At 37.3% G+C, this 20,860-nt stretch overlaps 1 protein-coding gene across 1 annotated transcript in view; it reads left to right on the forward strand.

The window, feature by feature from the left end:
• USH2A (usherin) overlaps positions 1-20,860 on the forward strand; it is a 721,517-nt gene that overhangs the window by 296,270 nt on the left and 404,387 nt on the right. The window contains exons 24-30 of the mRNA XM_073222145.1: positions 725-826; positions 2,702-2,881; positions 3,850-3,980; positions 8,283-8,556; positions 15,760-15,963; positions 16,091-16,171; positions 18,927-19,121. Coding sequence (XP_073078246.1) covers positions 725-826; positions 2,702-2,881; positions 3,850-3,980; positions 8,283-8,556; positions 15,760-15,963; positions 16,091-16,171; positions 18,927-19,121 — 1,167 coding nt within the window. The remainder of the gene's footprint in view (positions 1-724; positions 827-2,701; positions 2,882-3,849; positions 3,981-8,282; positions 8,557-15,759; positions 15,964-16,090; positions 16,172-18,926; positions 19,122-20,860) is intronic.

Genomic DNA, 20,860 nt, shown 5'->3' on the forward strand with positions numbered 1-20,860 from the left:
CACCTGACCTTTTATAGAAAGAGTTTACTAATACCTAAGGTAGAGCACGACTATTGGGTTTGGGGCCTGGGCAACTGGAAAAATGTAGCTACTGTACCAAAGGTGAACAAGGTGGTGGGAGAAGTAGATTTGGGAATTTGGAGGGAGACGTTCAGAGTTCAGAGTGTGAATGTGTTAAGTCTTAGATATCTGTGGGGCGTCTGGGTGGAAATATCAATCAGGCTTCTGGATATATGTCTGAGTTCAGGGAAGAATACAATTTGGGAGTTGTCAACTAAGGGTGGCTTTTAAAGCCAAGGGACCAGATGTGAGCAGGGCTAATTAGAGTGGTTTGGGCTCTGAGAAAAAAAAAAAATTCCCCTCCTCCCAAAGAAGGATGGAGTTAGACATCTTAACATGAGATTTGTGTTATTATGCAAGATAATCAGAAACCCAGACCCCTTCCGGCCTTTGGCCCTAGTAGGTTGCACAGGCGCCTGATCCTCTACTCATCCCTCTAGAGGACTTAAGACATCTGTGTAGGTGGGGAAAGGAAGAGATCTGAGAGGAGAGGCGGTCTGGGTCATTCCAGCATCAAGATGTGATGAGGCCAGTGAAGACAAGAAACAAGGAGAACCACAAAAGAGTAGCCTCCAGAAGCCCAGTGAAGGGTGTGACCATTTGCTCATGTAGCAGAACCTAGGTTAGCCTGCTGAAGTTGGAATTCTCATCTCTTTTTCCACAGGTTCCTCAGCCGCCCTGAATGGCAGCACAATCATTGGCGAGAGCACAGGGGTGTTTGTGGGAGGGCTGCCCCAGGGATATTCCATCCTCAGGAAGGATCCCGGTGAGTTTGGTTGTCACCAAAATTTAGAATTGCATCAATTTAAAATACAAAAAAATTATTTTAAAGTATCAATAATAATTTAATTTTCTATCTGATACAGTCCTTCTTATGTCAATATATCAAAAATTCCTTTAGTTCTTTTCTAAAGGAACCATGTATTGCTTTATTCCTAGTGCCCAGTTCTTTATGTATAAAGGAAGTTCATTATACTTTTGCTGAAATGAATTATACTCTTTTAAGTCAAAGGTGTGTTATTTTAGGGTTATACATCAGTTTTTCTAAGATTTTAAATCTAATATAAAACAACACAGAAATGGAAAACTATGAGCTTGATTCAAAACATTCCCTGAGTACTGACTATGTGATAGGCATTAAACCAGTACCTAGATACCCATAAATGACTAAAATGTGGTCTTTGCCACAATAGATGGTACAGATACATAAATGGATAATTCCAACCAAATATTGTGTTATAATTGAGACATAGACAAAAGAATTTGTATATTTTTAGGGCATGAGGACAAAACTGACTCAAATGAAATTAATAAAAACTAACATGAATCAAATTAATTTTAAGGAGAAAAAATAAAATCACCCTTCGAAATGAACTACTAGTGGTTCCAGGGCTGTTTCTAAGTCCTCATCAAGGAGCATAGGCTGTCTCCCAGGTCTCTCCCAGGAAGCAAAATGTAACTATGTAAATATTACAAATAAGCTAGAACCAAGATAAGAATACATTGTTCATGAGGGGTGGTCTTCAGGGAATCATGGTGACATAGATCAAAATAAATAAAAAGTTTTCAGTGAATTTTGGAGAGCGATTATGTAAATACTCAAGTGTGATCATAGTTGCCTACTCAGAAATATCTCTAGTGTTGGTTTTCATACAACTACCTTAGACTGGTGGAAAAGTCCCTCAAAGACATAAACACCCATACCCACACACAGACACACACACACGCACACACCTGCACAGTGCAACTTTGTCCTAATCCTTTGCCCATCAAGCACACATGTTGGCTACGGCACATCCAGGCCAGGAGAAATGCATGCCCTGGTACCAAGTATTCTCCTGTAGTGGTCACATCTCCATTTTGAATAAATAATTTGACATTGTGCATATAAATTTACCTTGTAAAACTTTGATTGCTGGTGAATACCTTCCCTAGAATTAAGTCATGAAATCAAAATCTGAAAACTGAGCTTTGCACTGATTGGTAAAGACTTGGTTGTATGAAATATGACCTCAGCTTCGGGTTCCTTCTCTACTCTCTACTTTTTCATGTTCTGTCTCTTTCCAATTCTCTTATTTGCTGATTTTCTTTCTTTCCCAGCTCCCTATTACCACCCTATTTGCTATATTCATAAACTCCACATCTTCCTGGTCTTGGGACTTCAAAATAAACCTCAACATTGTACCGATTACTAAAAATTAAATCAAATTATTGATCAGCTTGTATAACAGACTGGTTCCTAGTGATTAGGGAGCTAAACTACAAACTACAGATTGAGTAGAAACACTTCCTTCAAATCTTACCTTTAAACCTCCTACAGAGTTTTTATTTTTAAGTCTAGTGGCAGATGAAATATCCTTGTTAGTTCAAAAGGCCGTATTCTTGCTAGTACTGCAAAACTAAGGTTTTTGCATAGGCGTCTGTTTCTGCAGATGTGATGGGTCTGAATCAGGGCTAAACATAATAATTGTTATCACTCACCATAGCCGATGGTGTGGTGTTTATATGAATCATTAAGGTTTGCAGTAAATAGGTAAAAGGAGCTTTTGCCCTTTTCTTTTATTTTAATGGCACATAAAATTAATTGCTTGAAAAAAATCGTTCAAAATACATATTTCTTGATATCTATCAACTCTTGCAGATATAATCCAAAAGGGTTTTGTGGGCTGTCTCAAGGATGTGTATTTTATGAAGCATTACAATCCCTTTGTTATTTGGGAACCTCTGGTTTGGCAGAGCTCTGAAGAGCAAATCAACGTGTATAACAACTGGGAGGGATGTCCCAGTTCATTACAAGAGGGAGTCCAGTTCCTAGGAACAGGTAAGGTCCTAAAATAGAGACCAGTGGTGGCTTAGCATGTATATTCTATTTTGAGCATAATTTAATCTCCCCTGTTCAATTTCTTTGACCCTGTATGAACCTAGTAACATAGAATTACCTAGTTATGCCATCATGCACATCAATGTATTCTCAAAGCCTGAATATGTAAGACTCATAAACATATATTCTGGCATCAGATCTCTGGTAGCCGACAGTATTCTCAGGTTGCATATGGGACTTCTGTGTCCATTTGTAAGTCAATTGTTTTACTTAGAATACAGTTCTACTTAGAAGGATGTTTCAAAGGAACCTTTATCAAGTTATTCCATTACAGAGATATACAATATTCTAATAGTAAAATCTGAGTTATGTACTGGGGTAGTTGCACCATTAAGGAAGAGCTGGAGCTTATAGCCAAGATCACTGCCATTGACTGCTCCAAGGCCTGCAGCAAAGTTGAGGGGTGGTGTCCCTGACATACCTCCTGGAAGTCACCCGGGGCAAGGGGTGAGAGGGGACATTGTAGCTTCGTGGACATGACTTCTTCTTCAAATAAAAGCCCAACTCTGCCTCCTACATTTGTAACTAAGTCAATTATTAACTTGCTTAAACTACCTTCAGAACAGAAAGCTAACTAACATCATAATGTATGTATTTTTTCATTGCTCTTTTCTCATCACTGTTATTATTCTACATTTTTCTTAGTGTATCTGCTTACTGATATAAAATAGTCATAGTCTTAATCATGTCCATGATTTAGAGAGTAAATTGCTTCCACTTAAAAGGTATGTCAAATTCATGCTGCCATTTCTTTACAACTACAAGGGGAATTTCTTAATATTAGTTCGCATCTTCATTTGTGAGAGATTTACTCAATGACAGTGTATGTCCTTGAGCCTATTACACCCTTAGAATGCTGCCAATACTGTTTTTCACATGCCAATATGTACATATTCTTTTCTTGAAAGGGTTCCTGGAACTTGCTCCATATGTGTTTCATGCTGGAATGGACTTTGAGATTTCCCTTACATTCAGAACTGACCGATTGAATGGGTTGCTGCTTTTCATTTACAACAAAGACGGACCTGATTTTCTTGCTGTATGTTAATTAACTTAATTAAATTTACTTTAAATATAAGACCCAACTTTAAAATAAATGAGTCATGTGGTAACATTTTGCTAAATTAGGGGTTCTTTTCAAATTTACTTTCGTTTTCATTTTCTTCTTCAAGTCATTTTTAGTTTTGGAGTCCTACAAAATATTGTGTCTTTTAGGATTATAATGATATTTTAAGTGACCATTGTTACTGTGAATTGTAATTTTAATAAAACAGGGTAAGAAATTAACTAAGAAAATCCCATGTATTTTCCCAATATATGAAAAATATTACTTCACTCAATTATCTTTTGATATGTGTCAAAAGAATGCATATAATATACATATATACTTTATAGTGCACATATGTACATACACATTAAATAAAACATAATAGTACAACGAATACTTATGAAACTGCTATCCAATCCAAGAACTGAAATACCATCAATTTTTTGCATTTACCCATAGTGTCTCTCCTATCCTACTTCCCTATCTCCCTTCAGAGGTAATATGTAATCAGAATTTCATGTATATTATACCCTTGCCTGTGTGGTGTAGCTTGAATACCAAGTATGAATTTCTAAAATTTATTGTTTTTGAAATTTATAAAAGTTATACTTTATCTTTAGGCAATTGTTTTTGCACTTGGCATTGTTTTTGAATCACTCATATTCTTCATGTAGGTATATACATTTTCATAGCTGTGTAATATATTTCTCTTATCAATGACACATTGTTTCCATGTTTTTGCTATGGTGAATAAGGTTACTCTGAACATTTTTATATATATTTCTCTAAACTCAGTAGGCAAATGTAATTGCTTTTACAGTTCTGTCCTCAGTGCTTAACTCTTGATACTTATTCAGTACTCAGTAAACATATTGGATGAATGAATGAGTGAACATGTAAATGAATTCATGCTGTGGTGACCCTTTCTAGATATTCTCTAATAATCTATCTGTGCATAACTTCTGTAGAGGCTTCAAAGATATTCATCATTTGGTCTTTCCTCTGGTGGGGGGACCCAGGCTCTGTCAAGGCTCATACATATTGCTGTGCACTCCCTTCAGCCCTCCATCTTCCCCATTCATTGGCTTTGGAAATATAATACTTTTCAACTAGATTAAATAATAATGCTACCTTTAAGCTTGATGAAATAAATCTTAAAGAAAAAAACATGTAGACAAATATATATGTGCCTACTATGTGTGAGACTTTCTTTTCTTAGATGCACTTTCAATACAACTATAAAGGAAGCAGACCTTCGTAGGACTTACATTCTCATCTTCCATATCTGAGGACTTAAGCTTCTCACAAAAGAACTCTTCCTGTTATCCTGAGTAGCTTCAGTAAATATGGTTCTCCCCTGGAACTTGTTCGACCCGTAAGATTATCACTGCTAAAAATCTTAAATCTCAAAATATAACCCCATATCCTTCCAGCTCTCATTTTATCTTACTGAGGTCACTAAGGCATTGAGACCATTGGCTGTTAGCCCTCTTTCAATTAACGTTCATGCACCCTACCTTAGGCACCATAATATAGCTTCTCAAACATTTTTCTGCCAATGCCCTGAACTTGTATCAACTCCACAATCCTGGATCAATCTCTTTGGCTGCCTAGCATTTCAGTTTCAATAGCCAGATTACTAACACTATAGGAAAACTAATACAGGGACTAAGACTAGTGATGTGCTGAATTTCGAGATTTCTAATTCCTTCATTCAACAATATTTATTGTTTATAGGATTTGCTCAAAGAATTAATGTGGAAAGTGAAAGAAAAAGCATTTTAGGACCTGGAAAACACTGCAACCTGAGTATCTTCAGATAGTCAGCCACTCTTTTAATAGAAACAACATAATTTCTTCAACCTTCAAATTCTCTACCTAAAAACTTTACTATCTATGAACCAAGCCTGATTTCATTCTCTCCTGACTCAGCAGAACAAATACAATTGCTTCCAGCCAAAGTTGATATTTTTACCTTTACTTTAGACTCGTCCCTTCTCCTGCAAGAGCTTGTGCTACAAATTATCCCCTTTGTAAATTCAAATATTCCCTCTCCATCAGCTCTTTTCCCTCAACATCCAAGAGGCTGAGCTTCATTCATCTGACAGCTTTTCCATTTTGATTTTGAAAATGCTTCTATTGTAATTCCTTTCCCTTTATAATCAACTGCACTGAAAGTCATTAGTCCAGTTATTTCTACTTCCTCATTATACCTCATTTCTCAAAATGAGTGATATTTGGTTCCTGCATCTGCCATATTCCACTGAAAAACAATTTTCTAAAGTTGCCAATAATGCCCATATCTCCTACCCTACTAGATAATTTTTAGTCCATAACTATATTTGATCTTTCTCTGTCGTCCCTTTTTTTTTTTTTACTACATCTTAAAATATTCTTCGCTGCTGACTTTTCAAATTGCTGGTTGCTCTTGATTTGTATTAAATTCTTCTGGCTTCTCCAAGATCATTGTCTCCTTAAAGAACTTCATCTACTTTACCTTCTGCATAGTACATTGGTCTTGCTGAAGACTCTTCGTATGTGTTTTGTCATAACCTTCTTCCATTTTACTGGCCTGTCTTTATGTTCGACTGCCTCAAAAATTTTTCTTCTGGATTTTTCATAAGAAGTTCAAATTTGAATATTTAAAATTGAACTCAGTCTTTCTCCCCAGCAGTAATACCCAGTCTCTCTTTCTAATACTTTCCATATTGTGGTGGTGGTAAATCACACCCAACCAGAAAGAGGATGGGAGTCCTTTATTTACTTTCTATTCATCTAACTCATTCAACTGTTTACCAGGTCCTGCTGAGTTGCTTTTAAAAATACTTCTTAGATGAAATTTTCACTATCTTTGTCATTGTTATATTTATTTTAATGGTTCTAATCATTTTTTTTCTCAAAAATGCATGGATTCACTTAGTTTCTCCAATTCCAGTCCATCTTTTATTTTCAGTAACTACTTTTTATGACCAGAGGTGAACTTTTAGTGCAAGATACTACAGGAAAGAATACAGCTTTAGTAACAAACAGACAAGGGAAAGATGAACTTTTTTCCATAGCTCTCAAAATTCTTCAAAATCTTGCTTCTACATTCCTGGCAGGACTCTTTCTAACTCACCCCACCCCTATACGTATCCTCTGTTTTACCTAATTTAGGAATTTTTCTGAATCTAATGCCATTGAACATGTTGGTCTCCTTGTCAGAGGGTGCTCCACGAATCTTGTGTACTTCCAAAACCTGACCTTAAACTTTTCCCAATTACCAGAGAGCAAAAGGTATATCTTTTCTCTGCTTTTATTGTACCCCAAACCCATCTCAGTTATAGGGTCACCCTACATGTTTGTCTGCTATTAGTGAGATTGGGAACAGTGTTTATCTTATGGCAGCAAGTTTACGAAACAGTAGGGGACTCAATAATTATTGAATGAATGGTTAGATGAACAAATGACTCATTCCCTGATGTACATCACAAAGATGATATTTACATAGAAAAAGTAATCATTTTTATCTGGTTTTGTTTCATTTGACATGGTTGGTCTCAAAATTTTAAGTATTCTATGGTTGCTGGTTTGACTTCGAACAAAATAAAAACATAGAAGGTAAAACAATTATCATGTAACATTTTGAAAGCAAACATTTAGAGGCATTTCTTTTACCATGAAAATTTGAGTAAAATATGTTCGTATTAGAAAATGGCACCTTAATCTAAAAGAATGCACATACAAGCAATTACGTTAGTTAGAGGTTTAGAATAATAAAACTGAGGTATTGAATCAAAGTATCTTAGAAACTTGAAATTGAGTTCATCAGCCAGTTAAAATAAACTTAATCGGCCTTGACATTTCATTTTCTTATTGTCTTGTCATATTTTTCCCCCAAATTAAATTGATACATGAAATAGCATTTTCTCATTTTCTAAAAACTCAAATAAAAATAGAGTCATAGTTCAAATTGTTCTATTCTCATCATTCAGTCGCTTAATGCTAGGGTTTAATCTTCTACTTTGCACACAGAAAAGTTTTTGCCTACATAATATTGCATCACATAGTATAATCATTACTGGGTATGCATTTGTTTGACTCAATACAATATTCTTCATGTCAATTATAAGCTGGCAAAGTACTCTATTATGCGTTGCTCCAGTTCTGCTTAGAATAAAGAAGAACATTTTTATAGAGGGCTTTCAGGGAAATTTGTTGCTTTTCTTTAAGAAACTGACCTTCTGCTCTCTCCTAAACTGACATTCTGCAGCCTTTTTATATACCTATTTTCTTTCTTAATATGAAATGCAGATGGAACTGAAGAGTGGAATATTGAGCTTCCGGTTAAATATCAACCTTACTTTCACACAAGTGGATCTTTGGCTGGGCCTGTCCTATTGTGATGGAAAATGGAATAAAGTGATTATTAAAAAGGAGAATTCCGTCCTATCAGCCAGCATGAATGAACTGATGGAGCGTGTGTCAGAGCCCAGAGCCCAGCTATTGATGGTGAATTCCCCTGTGTATGTGGGAGGAGCCCCGCAGAGGCTGCGGGATTCTTATAAACACCTGAGTTTGGAACAAGGTAAACTGCATATGGAGAATTACACAAATCAGTGTAGCCCTGGTGCTACCAGATTGGGGAGGGTTCTGTGTTTCAAGATAGAGCAATAGAATCAACTTGAAAGCAATACCCTCTCACTCCTTTTTGGAAGCATCTGAAGTTCTAAAAGTATCATAGAACACTTCAAATTGTTTTATATGTTGCCCTTAAGCGTGTTCCCTCATACCTATTTGTAATGAATATATATTTTCTAACATGTCTTAAGCAAATATAACTATAATCAATATAATTGTAATAATAATAATTATGATTAATATAAAATAATATTATATATATATATATATATCTATTTCCTCATATATTTTCCTTGAAAACACATGTGGTTCTGGTTCTATTGAATACGACCATTATGTAAGATAAATTTTAGCTGAAATAAGCAGGCAATGGGACACAACAAAAGGCCAGGCAGTTTATTTGAGCGCAATTTCCGGGCGATGTTCCCCAGTCTGGCTAGTTACAGGCTGGAGAAGTCACGCTCAACTAGAGAGGCGGGGAGTTTTTATAAGCACAGGGAGGGGCGGGCGAAGTGGGCCACCAGGGGTATGTGGGGAATTTTTTATTGGCTCAGGGTCGGGTGATGGACAGCCAGAGGTCTCCTCCTTCCGGATGGAGGGGGTCTGCATCCGGGGTTTGTCAGCACGTCAGGGGACTGGAATCCCGCAAGAGCTGTCCGTTCCTTCTTTACATGGCACAGAGCTGTTTGGTGCTGTCTTTGTTCCATTTGCACTGTCCTTGCTTTTCTCCCTCTGGTACCTCCAGCCTTACACATTACCTATATGTAAAGATAAAAAATAAATTAGGTAGGGATAGGGATGCACAACTAGGAAAAATGGCATTAAATTCACTGGGTTTCTTTTTTAATTAAGGTATCATTGATATACAATTTTATGAAAGTTTCACATGAGCAACATTGTGATTTCAGCATTCACCCATATTATCAAGTCCCCTCCACCCCATTGCATTCACTGTCCATCAGCTTAGTAAGATGCTATAGAGTCATGACTTGTCTTCTCCATGCTATACTGCCTTCCCTGTGACTTACCTATATTGTGTGTGCTAATTTTAGTGCCCCTTGATCCCATTCTCCCTCCCTCCCCATGCATCCTCCCCAACTCCTTTCCTTTGTTAGCCACTAGTCCCTTCTTGGAGTCTGTAAGTCTGCTACTGTTTTGTTCCTTCAGTTTTGCTTCATTGTTACACTCCACAAATGAGTGATATCATTTGGTACTTGTCTTTCTCCACCTGGCTAAGTTCACTGAGCATAACACCCTCTAGCTCCATCCATGTTGCTGCAAAACATAGGATTTGTTTTCTTTTTATGGCTGAATAATATTCCATTGTGTATACATGCCACCTCTTCTTTATCCATTCATCTACTGATGGACACTTAGGTTGTTTCCATATCTTGGCTATTATAAATAGTGCTGCAATAAACATAGGGGTGCATATGTCTTTTTGAATCTGGGATCTTGTTTTCTTCTGGTATATTCCTAGGAGTAGAGTTACTGGGTCAAATAGTATTTTTAGTTTTAGTTTTTTGAGGAACCTCCATATTGCTTTCCATAATGGTTGAACTAATTTACATTCCCACCAACAGTGTAGGAGGGTTCCCCTTTCTCTGCATCCTTGCAAGAATTTGTTGTTTCTGGTCTTTGGATGTTGGCCATCCTTACTGGTGTGGGGTGATATCTCATTGTGATTTTAATTTGCATTTCCCTGGTAATTATCAATGTGGAGCATCTTTTCATGTGCCTGTTGGCCATCTGAATTTCTTCTTTGGAGAAGGGTCTGTTCAGATCCTCCCCCCATTTTTTAATTAGATTTTTTTATGAATATTGATGCATGTGAGCTCTTTATATATTTTAGATGTTAAAATAAGCCCTTATAGGATAAATTGTTTACAAATATATTTTCCTATACTCCCTTTTTGTTCTGATGATGGTGTCCTTTGCTGTACAGAAGCTTTTCAGTTTGATCTAGTCCCTTTTGTTCATTTTTGCTTCTATTTCCCTTGCCTGAGGAGATGTGTTCAGGAAAAAGTTGCTCATGTTTATATTCAAGAGATTTTTGCCTATGTTTTCTTCTAAGAGTTTTGTGGTTTCATGACTTATATTCAGGTCTTAGATCCATTTGAGTTTACTTTTGTGTATGGAGTTAGACAATAATCCTGTTTCATTTTCTTACATGTAGCTGTCCAGTTTTGCCAATACCAGTTATTGAAGAGACTGTCATTTCCCCATTGTATGTCCATGGCTCATTTATTGTATATTAATTGGCCATATATGTACAGGTTTATGTCTATGCTCTCTATCCTGTTCCATTGATCTATGGTTCTGTTCTTGTGCCACTACTAAATTGTTTTGATTACTGTTGCTTTGTAGTAGAGCTTGAATTCAGGGAGCGAAATCTCTCCCATCTTTGTTCTTCTTTCTCAGGATTGCTTTGGCTACTTGGGGTCTTTTGTGGTTCCATACGAATTTTAGAAGTATTTGTTCCAGTTCGTTGAGGAATGCTGTTGGTATTTTGATAGGAATTGCATCGAATCTGTAGATTGCTTTAGGCAGGATGACCATTTTGACAATATTAATTCTTACTACCCATGAGCATGGAATGTGTTTCCATTTATTGGTGTCTTTTCAATTTCTCTCATGAGTGGCTTGTAGTTTTCAGGGCATAGGTCTTTGACCTCCTCGGTTAGGTTTATTCCTAGGTATTTTATTCTTTTTGATGCAATTGTAAATGGAATTGTTTTCCTGATTTCTCTTTCTGCTAGTTCATCATTAGTATATAAGAATTCAACAGATTTCTGTGTATTAATTTTGTATCCTGCAACTTTGCTGAATTCAGTTATTCTAGTAGTTTTGTGGTGGATTCTTTAGGTTTTTTTATGTACAATATCATGTCATCTGCAAACAGTGACAGTCTTCTTCCTACCAATCTGGGTGCCTTTTATTTTTGTGTGTTGTCTGATTGCCATGGCGAGGGTCTCCAGAACTATGTTGAATAAAAGTGGGGAGAGTGGGCAACCTTGTCTTGTTCTTGATCTTAGAGGAAAAGCTTTCAGCTTTTCACTGTTAAGTCGCTGGGGTTTGTTTCTGACATAAATGCTAATTGTCTCCATGCATTTCAATAGCAAAGCACATTAAAGGGTGAGTTTACTTGAATTTTGAATATGTTTGTGAAAAATCTGTATATCATTTATTATTAAGAACCATCAATGAAAGGAAAAGCACATGAGTGTATGGCTTATAACTACAGCAAGTGTTTAATTTACAGTGTAAGTTTGAACATTACAGGAAAATTATTCATCACAAGGGACTAACACTATCTGAGTACATACTGTGTGTTGGGCCTGTTTCTGAGAGTTTTACATGTGAATCAGTGGGTCAGTTCTTTATAAAAGGCCCATGAGTTTGGTGTTACTATTCACAACCCTATTTTACAGATGAGAAAACTGAACAGCAGAGAGGGACATAAGTTGCCCAAAGTCACGGGACTAGCAAGGAGCTAACAAGCCTGTCTGTCTCAGGCAGCGAGGTTTCAAAGGCCGTTCTCCTTATTATAATTGAGTGTTTTCTCTTATGGGCACTGTCCAGTGTTCCTTCTGTATAAAATGGAAAGCACAAAAACTTTCAGCTTGTGAACAAGCATGCTGTAGTGCAGAAAAATGTTCTCCACATATTTCAAAATCTATGCACCGTGAATGGTTAAAATTTCCATGAAGCAGTCTTTGCCTATTTGGTAAGTACATAAAGATTTAAATGCCTTTGAATAGAAAATATATGGCAGGCTCTAAGGAGACTTTTAGAAGGGTACTAGTAAGGAGTTAATGAATATCTGGGGTGTAAGACAGTAATGACATTTTCAAGGCACTTAAGATGTAACAGCAGCTAAAAATATTACATTCATACCCGGCTTCTCCTCATTTTCAGGTTTCTGATATTCAAAAGAGCTTGAAAGCCCTTTGTATGAGCAAGATTACTTGATCCTGTTTACAACTAGGAAAAACCCTACATATTGAGCATTATATTTTAAATGTACACCAAAACCCATTATTACTATGACAACCTAGAAACATGGCTAAAACTGAAATGATAAAATAATAGTAACAGAAGTTTAAAACATCAACATACACTCAAGGGGAATAATTTAATCTAAATTTTGACTAAACATATTTTATTAAGAGTTAATTCTAAATTTTTATCATTGCAGTATCATCCCTATCAGTGGTTCTCAAACTGCTGATAAACTATTAAAGCATAGTAGCTGGAACATAATAAGAACTCAATAAAATTAGCTATTGTTATTACTATTCAAGATACACTGAGATCAGATCTCAGTGTATCTTTAAACATAGGGTTTATGGCCCTATCTCCTAAGATTCTGACTTGGATGCTTTGAATGATACTGATTTATATAAGTAACTGCATGTTTTGCACATGAGAATAAAGTGATCAGGAGAATAGACACAATATAAAGGTGCTACATATACTTTAATTTCAATGAAAATTAATCATGTTTACTTACTTTACTTTTTTCAATCCATTATCAACAGCCTTAAAAATCTTTCTGTACTTCTCAATTAGCACCTTTTTTTCAGAGGCTATTTTGTGGTCATATTAGTGCTATTTTTTTCTTATTCATTAATGTTGTAATCTTCCTTTGAATCAAATGCAAACTAATTTTCCTCTGCTCTTTGGAAGAGCTGGACAATATAATTGCTAAGATGACCAGCTCAGATCACGGGCATCTAGATTGGAACTATCACTACAGATAGTTCCCAACCTTCAGTTGGGAATGACTGGGCCGTGGCATATAGTGTCAAAGGTTATGCTCCGCCTCAGGCTTTGAATGGGCAGAGCAGAGTGGGGGTCAAAAGCCAGCCTTCCTTTCAACTCAAGTGTCCCAGTGTAGGACTGCCTGTCCAGGAGGGCTACTGTCTCTTTGATCTGTCAACCTAGAGTTCTGGTTATAACCTTTTAGTTATTTGGAGGCCTGGGGGTGGGGATGGGAAGGAGAGTCTTTTTTGATTCTCACAGGGCAAGAAAAGAATGCATCTCTACTCCTACAGAGGGCCCCTTTCCCTCTTCTTATCCTCACACCCCATTCAAATTTTGAAGGTAATTGGGGAATATTTACAGTGGTACAGAGTTGAAAAAATTGTGCCAATGTCATTTGGCAGAACTCAATGGCTGCCCTAGGACAGCTCAGAGAGGATCCCACACCAGAGCTCAGACATCTGCACCTCCCAGACCTAAACCCAGAGCCCTACTTCCTAAGGAGGTTTAGAGCTTGGAAATCTCATTCTATAACTCTCTGGGCCTTTTTCTCTATCTCTTGAATGAAGGAAGACTACCTCTGTGGCCTTTCCCAAATGTAAAATTCCATTTCATGAACTAATTTTGAAGATATTTCTTTTTAAAAATGTTTTAGACTTTGAAATATACTTAAGTTACCATTTTAACCCTTTTTAAGCATACAGTTCAGTGATATTTAGTACGTTCACATTGTTGTGTGACCATCACCACTATCCATCTCCAGAACTTTGCACTTTGCAAAACTGAAACTCTGTACCCCTTAAGGAAAAATGGGACTTTTCTTATAATGACACTTAGATGTTTGCCTAAGCTGCATTTCTACCATTTGTATTTTCTGTTGGTAGGGAAACTGGAGTGAAGAGAAGTCAGGTAACTCAGCGACATGCCATCAGAAATTTACTGCTGGTAAAGAAATTAGATTTTTTCGCTGCAGAATTTTCAAGCAGATGCTTTTATATTGAGCTTCATTGCTTTCAATTCAGTTCAACCAATGTATTGAGTGTCTACTGTGTGTTCAAGATAGACCAGCAGTATTGATCAGTTGGGCCTAAAGGAATGTGAATAATAGCAGAGACATTTAAAAGGAAATAGGCTGCAACTTAATGTGTTAGAAGACATAATAAGACATCATATAAATGCTGAAGAGAACAATATGGTCATTGTTACTATTAGCTTATTTTGCTGTTAAGCATTCCATTATGTTTATTTCCATTTCCTGCTGATGGGCTTTCATCTTGAAAAGAGCTAATCATGTGTTTGGGGCCTTTCCAGCTTGACAATGTTTTGTTCTGAAAGAGTGTGTGTGTGTGCTACAGCAATCTCAAACTTAGTCTGTTTGTCTCTTCTTTGACAATTTTGTGCGGTTTTCTGAGCAGAGTACTGCCAAACCTCATTGAGCTGATCTCAGTGTAGCCAGAATAGCATGTAATTCAAAGCAAGTGCCCTTCCCTGACTGGCTGATGCCCTATGGTTCTCTAACAGAAAAAAAGCAGGGTGTACCTTCCAACCCATTTCCTTCACATTCTCTGTTAAACTTCACAGAACTGTACTGTACTGTGGTCATTCTAAAGTCAACTTGTGTAGAATACATGGTCCTTAAAACCTCTGGACATCGCCATTCGCAAAGCTGAAATTGGTCCTTGTCATGCTAACATGAATGTACAACTGGTGACCACTTTGTATATTCAAGAGTGTGGAACTCAGAGATGCCAGAGCCCAGTCCCAGTGCTGCGGCGTGCTGATTTAACGAGGGCTCACTTCTCTATCTCTGAAATGATTACTAAGGCATTCATGGCAATGTGTCTGGATTCTAGTAAGCTGTGAAGCTGTATTCTCCTCCTGCTAGCCTGCAAATTATCCTCAAAGGGTATTTTTCCCCAGTGAACATGTTGGATAATCATGATTTTTCAAGTATTATTTTTTGGCACTTAAACACTAACTTACATAGGTGACTTAATTTTCCAGAATTGAGGGACATGTGGGAGTAACCCCCTACCATAATATGTGATCGCCTAAATGTTATTTTATGAGAATAAACAGACTGAGAAAATGTGGGCCTGAAGACATATAATAAAGACTTTCAGTTGAATATCATTCATCTGAATTATAATTATCAGCTTTTTTTTTTAGAATACCATAAATATAAATATTTCCCAGTGACCAGTTTGCCTGATGAAAAACAGGAGGAGGCATAAAGCATTTCCCAAGGGAGACTGGAAAGTTAACAACTAGTATCTAAAGCAGCCCCCCTCCCCTCCGCATCAAAACACTACTGCAGAGGACAAAAATGATTGGTAATTAACGACACAAGCCTTTTACGTGATATTAATCCCTTACTATTTGCTAGGTTTCGGTGGTTGCATGAAGGATGTTACATTTGCACGGGGTGCTGTCGTTAACGTGGCATCTGTGTCCAGCAGCGCTGTCAGAGTCAATCTGGATGGATGCCTATCAACTGACAGTGCTGTTAACTGCAGGGGAAATGACTCCATCCTGGTGTACCAGGGAAAGGGGCAGAGTGTTTACGAGACTGGGCTCCAGCCTTTTACAGGTAACATGGAAGTGCTGTAAAGGAAATGTTACACATCTCCTCCTCAGACCCTCTTTCCTCCCTGCCAGCCCATCACTAGTCTATTTGAGTAATATTTTAATCTTTCTACTTCTTATTTCCACTTAAGAATACCTGTATCGTGTGATAGGCTCCCATGAAGGAGGCTCTGTATATAGTGATTGGAGCCGGGGACGAACAACAGCAGCAGGTAAATATTATTTATTCTAAAATATGTATGCACACAGACACACGTTTTTGTCTGCATGTCTGTGTTTGTAAAGAAAAGGGAAGACTGATAGGCCGAAGCAGGTCACATGGTTGTACTCTCATGACAGAGCATGCCATGGTTCACCCATGTATCTTTCAATGGTTAAAATGCTTAGCAGAGAAGAGCTTTTGTTTTGCAAGTATTTAATAAGTATTTGCTCAGGCTTGATTCTTTTCTCTTCAGGTGCAGGAAAGGAGTTCAAGTTTTCCTGAGGATTTAATAGGCCTGTATCTACAGTAATGTGTCTTAAGGGCAGAGCACCTGTATAGACTGCACAGACCCCAAGAAGCTAATGTCAGGATTAGCCTGTAGGTGGGGGTGGCCCCTTCCTGCCGCTGTCTCTAGAGACCACGTGTGAAATTTGCACCCTGGTTGAAAGCAGATGTGTTTTTTATCACTTTGCGGCAGATGTTTGCCATGGTGTTGACTATTAGGATCTTAGAATGACTCTCCCAGGAAGGAAATTGCTGATTGGCTTAATTTTTTTGAGTTGGAGGGGAAACAGCTAGGAGATTGAATATATTAGAGCTAATATCAGGCAACTGATTTATTTATTTATTTATTCTTAAGGTATCATTGATATACAATCTTATGAAGGTTTCACATGAGCAACATTCCAGTTAAACTGCATTCACCCCTATTATCAAGTCCCCACCACATACCCCAGGTACAGACACTGTCCATCAGCATAGTAAGATGCTATAGAGTCACTACTTGTCTTCTCTATGCTATACCAGGCAAATAAATGATTTATAAGTACTTTGTACTTCTGAATACCACCACAGAAAGGTATTCATCATGCAAAGTTCTGAATTTTGACGCAGCAGCCTTCTCTCATTTTGGGCCAAATATTTCTCAGGAAGTCAGATACATTTCCATATGATTGCCAGTTGTATCTCTTGAAGAAATTTTGTCTTTAGCCAGTCACAATTTGTCTACAGATGTGTTTTTCATCAAGATATTCTCTCGTACTTATTATCAGTCATGGGTTACTAACCCAGGCATCTTTTAAGGAATCTTCTTAATTTAAATGATAATTAAATACTGAGATGGGCTACTAACAATAGTTTTCAAATCTCTCTGCCTGAATATTTTCCAGAAGACAACTTGACACTTTTCCAGGATGATTTAAGTTATCATCTATTTATAGACAAGACAATGAACTGAATGATCTCTTAAAATCCTTTTCAACTTCAGCTCTTGGAAAAAGCTCTGATATAAAATATTAATTTGTTATGGCATGTCCTTTACCCCTACACTTTATTAACAAATGCACTATAAAGTCTGCTTTCAGTCTCATTTAACAACATAAGTAGGAGTCTAGAAAGTGCATGCTTATGCAGCTTAATAGTCCCCAATTTGAGTACCACCGAGGAAGGATGCAAATAGAGCTCTGAATTTATAGCAATGATCTGACCACAAAGTCTTACACCATAAATTCATATTTATAATCTGACCACAACACTGAGCAGCTACATGCTCCCAAGGGTTGGAGAATAATTGCACTATTTAATTATTTTTTAGTCAGTTTTGCTCTGTCCCTTATGAGAAGGCCATCTGTTAGACCGTACTGTACTTTCCCGGTACCACATTTCAGAACTAATAAAATCCCTCCCATTGTCCCTTTGCTTGCAGCCTGATTGTGCGGCCTGTGTGTTTTCTACAGGCGCCCATGGTGCCTAAGGCAGGCAGTGTCTCTCCACTTCTGTGCCTCCTCCCATACTTTAGGTTGACTTTGTTTCCTTCAAAACCATCCTGTTTGACTGGTCTGAATGAGAAAGTCAGAGAAGGAAGATGTTTGATGTGGGCAAACCAGAGTGATCTTCACTGGCAGGGAGGGCTCAGGGGTCCGCGAGTAGTTAGCACGGGTCTTTCATCCGTCACCCTGACAAGGAGTTCCTTAGGCTTTTTCTCAGTGTCCCCAGTGCAGTCAGCTGTGATGAAGTTTTTCCTGATCAGAACCGTAGAAAGATCTAATAAATAGTTAAAAGTTATAGATTTTTTAAATTAGGGTACCCGGCCTTTAAGTGAGGTATAGCAGTTCCTTAAAATTTCCTGATTTTCTGCAATACTCTGAAGAAAATGGGTCTGAAAATCGTTTTGTATAATCTCAAGGGCACCAGATCCTCTACTCCCCAAATTCCATTAAGAATGTATCCCGTATATCATATCTGGTAGAACATTGCTTTTTTAAAAATTAATTTGAGAAACAATTGAATCTAGAAAATGAGATCAGACATTCAAGTGCAATACAATCACATTTGTGATATTTTTTGGCTAATATGTTGAAGATATAAAAGTGTCAAAGCACTATGTATAATAACAGTCTAATTATCCTGCTTCAAAGGGGTACATCATTATATTGTTTAAACTTGTTATCTGCCTACCATCCACCTCCTTCTTTATGAGTGATGTTTAAAACATGTCAGATACATTAAATGTTTTTGGAAAACCTGGACTAGACTTGAAAGAACGTTATGTCGATGGAGTTTTGATGGCTCTGAAATATCGCTTAAACTGAATGGCTCAAGACGTGCAGTCATATTAAATCAATGCTGAAAAGTTACAACTCTAATAAATTGTATTTATGCTAATGGTTGAGTCTGATTTACTGCAGCCATTAAAAGTGAAAAATAGGGGCAATAGTCTTCTCAGAACTGCCATTTTCTCTATTTTCTCTTTCATCCTTTCACAGCTCCACAAAGTGTGCCAACTCCCTCAAGAGTTCACAGCATAAATGGATATAGCCTCGAGGTGACCTGGGATGAACCTGTTGTGGTTAGAGGCGTAATAGAGAAGTACATTCTGCGAGCCTACAGTGAGGATGACCCTGGAGCACCCCGCATGCCCTCTGCCAGTTCAGAGTTGGCCAATGTCAACACCTTCACAGGTAAAGGTGATTCCTTTGAGGAGTAGATCTTACCAATTTTCTTTTTGCTTTGACTTTAAATAAAAACATTCTTCAAAGTTTTGTTCCCTAAACATTACACATTTATATGTTTTGCCCAATTAAATAGAAGAATATCTAATAAGATGGAAGGCTGTATCCACTTAGGATGAAAAGGATAATTCTATAATGTTCATCAACTCTTATGGATAGCTTTATTACAAGGTTGACATTCTCTCTGGCCCCAAAAGATTAGGTCAAAGGTGGCTATTGCCATTAAATACTCTGTAGGCATCATTTAAGAGTCCTGTGCATGTATACAAAACCAGCTTACTTATTTCACCAGGCAAAAATTTACTCTTTGGGACTAGCCTGAGTTCACAGCACCATTATTTATTGTAAAATTGTTGATTAAACCTAATTATGTCAAGGCAGAGGAGGGTGAGAGCAGCAGCAGTTTGACTGGCAAACCAGTGAATCAATTTCTCACGGTGCAGCATGGCATGCAGAAGGACCCAGGTACATACACATCACACACATGTGTCCCTACTCAAATCATGTACGCATAGTAAGACAGAAGTTTTCAGTTTCATGAAATGTTGCAACACATCTAAATGGAAAGTCAAACTGAAACCTTTGACCAAAAAAGTAAAATGCATCAACAAGTATGATAGGAAAAGTTTTTTTTTCTCTGTCAAAGAATCTTACAACTTGAAAATTAATACGGACTTTAGAGTAGCCTTAATTATTTTTCCAACATGTATCTCTCTGTCAAACCCCTCAAGCCTCTAGGTCCTGTTTTAGATTCCTTACAGTCTATAGCTCAAATAAGCAACAAATTTTTAAAAATCTTATATCTGTCACTTCCTGCTTCCCTATTTTACCCACCTAATAAAACCCAATCTGATTAAAGCCCACAGTTCACCTTTTCCCAGGCTGCACACTGAAGCTAAGCAGGCTGGGGAAAAAAAAAAGTAGTTTGTCAAAAATTCTCTGTCCCCATTTTCAAATGGGCACTCAGAAATGATGCCAAGCTTACCTTATTTCTATAATAAGCAACTTCTTCCCTCCCCCTCATTAAGTATTTTGTATTTTACCAGACTGAGTGCTAACCTTCCTTCCCCATCCCACTCAGCTCATGCTCTTATGTATTAGATCATCTTAGACACCCGAGAAGAAACAGAATCTGTCATATAGGATTTGTCAATTTCCAACTGCCAAATATATACATTAATTGCATTTTTCCAACTGATAAGGTTATTAGGGGTTAAATGAATTTAATGTATGCTACCACCAAAAGTGTATAATCAACTGGCATTTGGAAAAACTGACATTCCCAACAGACATCTCATAATATTTAAATTTACCATATCCAAACCTGAGCTCCTTTGTCTCCTGCAGTCCCAATATCAATAAATCACACACTTTCCCCAATCCCCCCAGTTAATCAAGCTTGAGAATTTTTCTCAACTTTTCCCATTTTCTTCATACTTCATACCCATTTATTAATCCATTTTCAAAACTATTTGTTAAATTAATCTCTCTTTCCCTGCATCTGCTGCCCAAGTTAAACCAGTATCACCTTTTACCTGGGCAACTGCTGTACTTTTATTTTTCCCTATCCCTACGGTGAATTCATCCCACAGAGCAACCAACCAGCTCTCACGTCCTTCTCAGAATCCTTCAGTTGCTTTCTATTGCCTCCCTCCCAATCTCATTTTGTCTTGGTCTCTCCTTATTTT

This window comes from Manis javanica, chromosome 14 (genome assembly GCF_040802235.1).
Source record: "Manis javanica isolate MJ-LG chromosome 14, MJ_LKY, whole genome shotgun sequence".
NCBI lineage: Eukaryota > Metazoa > Chordata > Mammalia > Pholidota > Manidae > Manis > Manis javanica.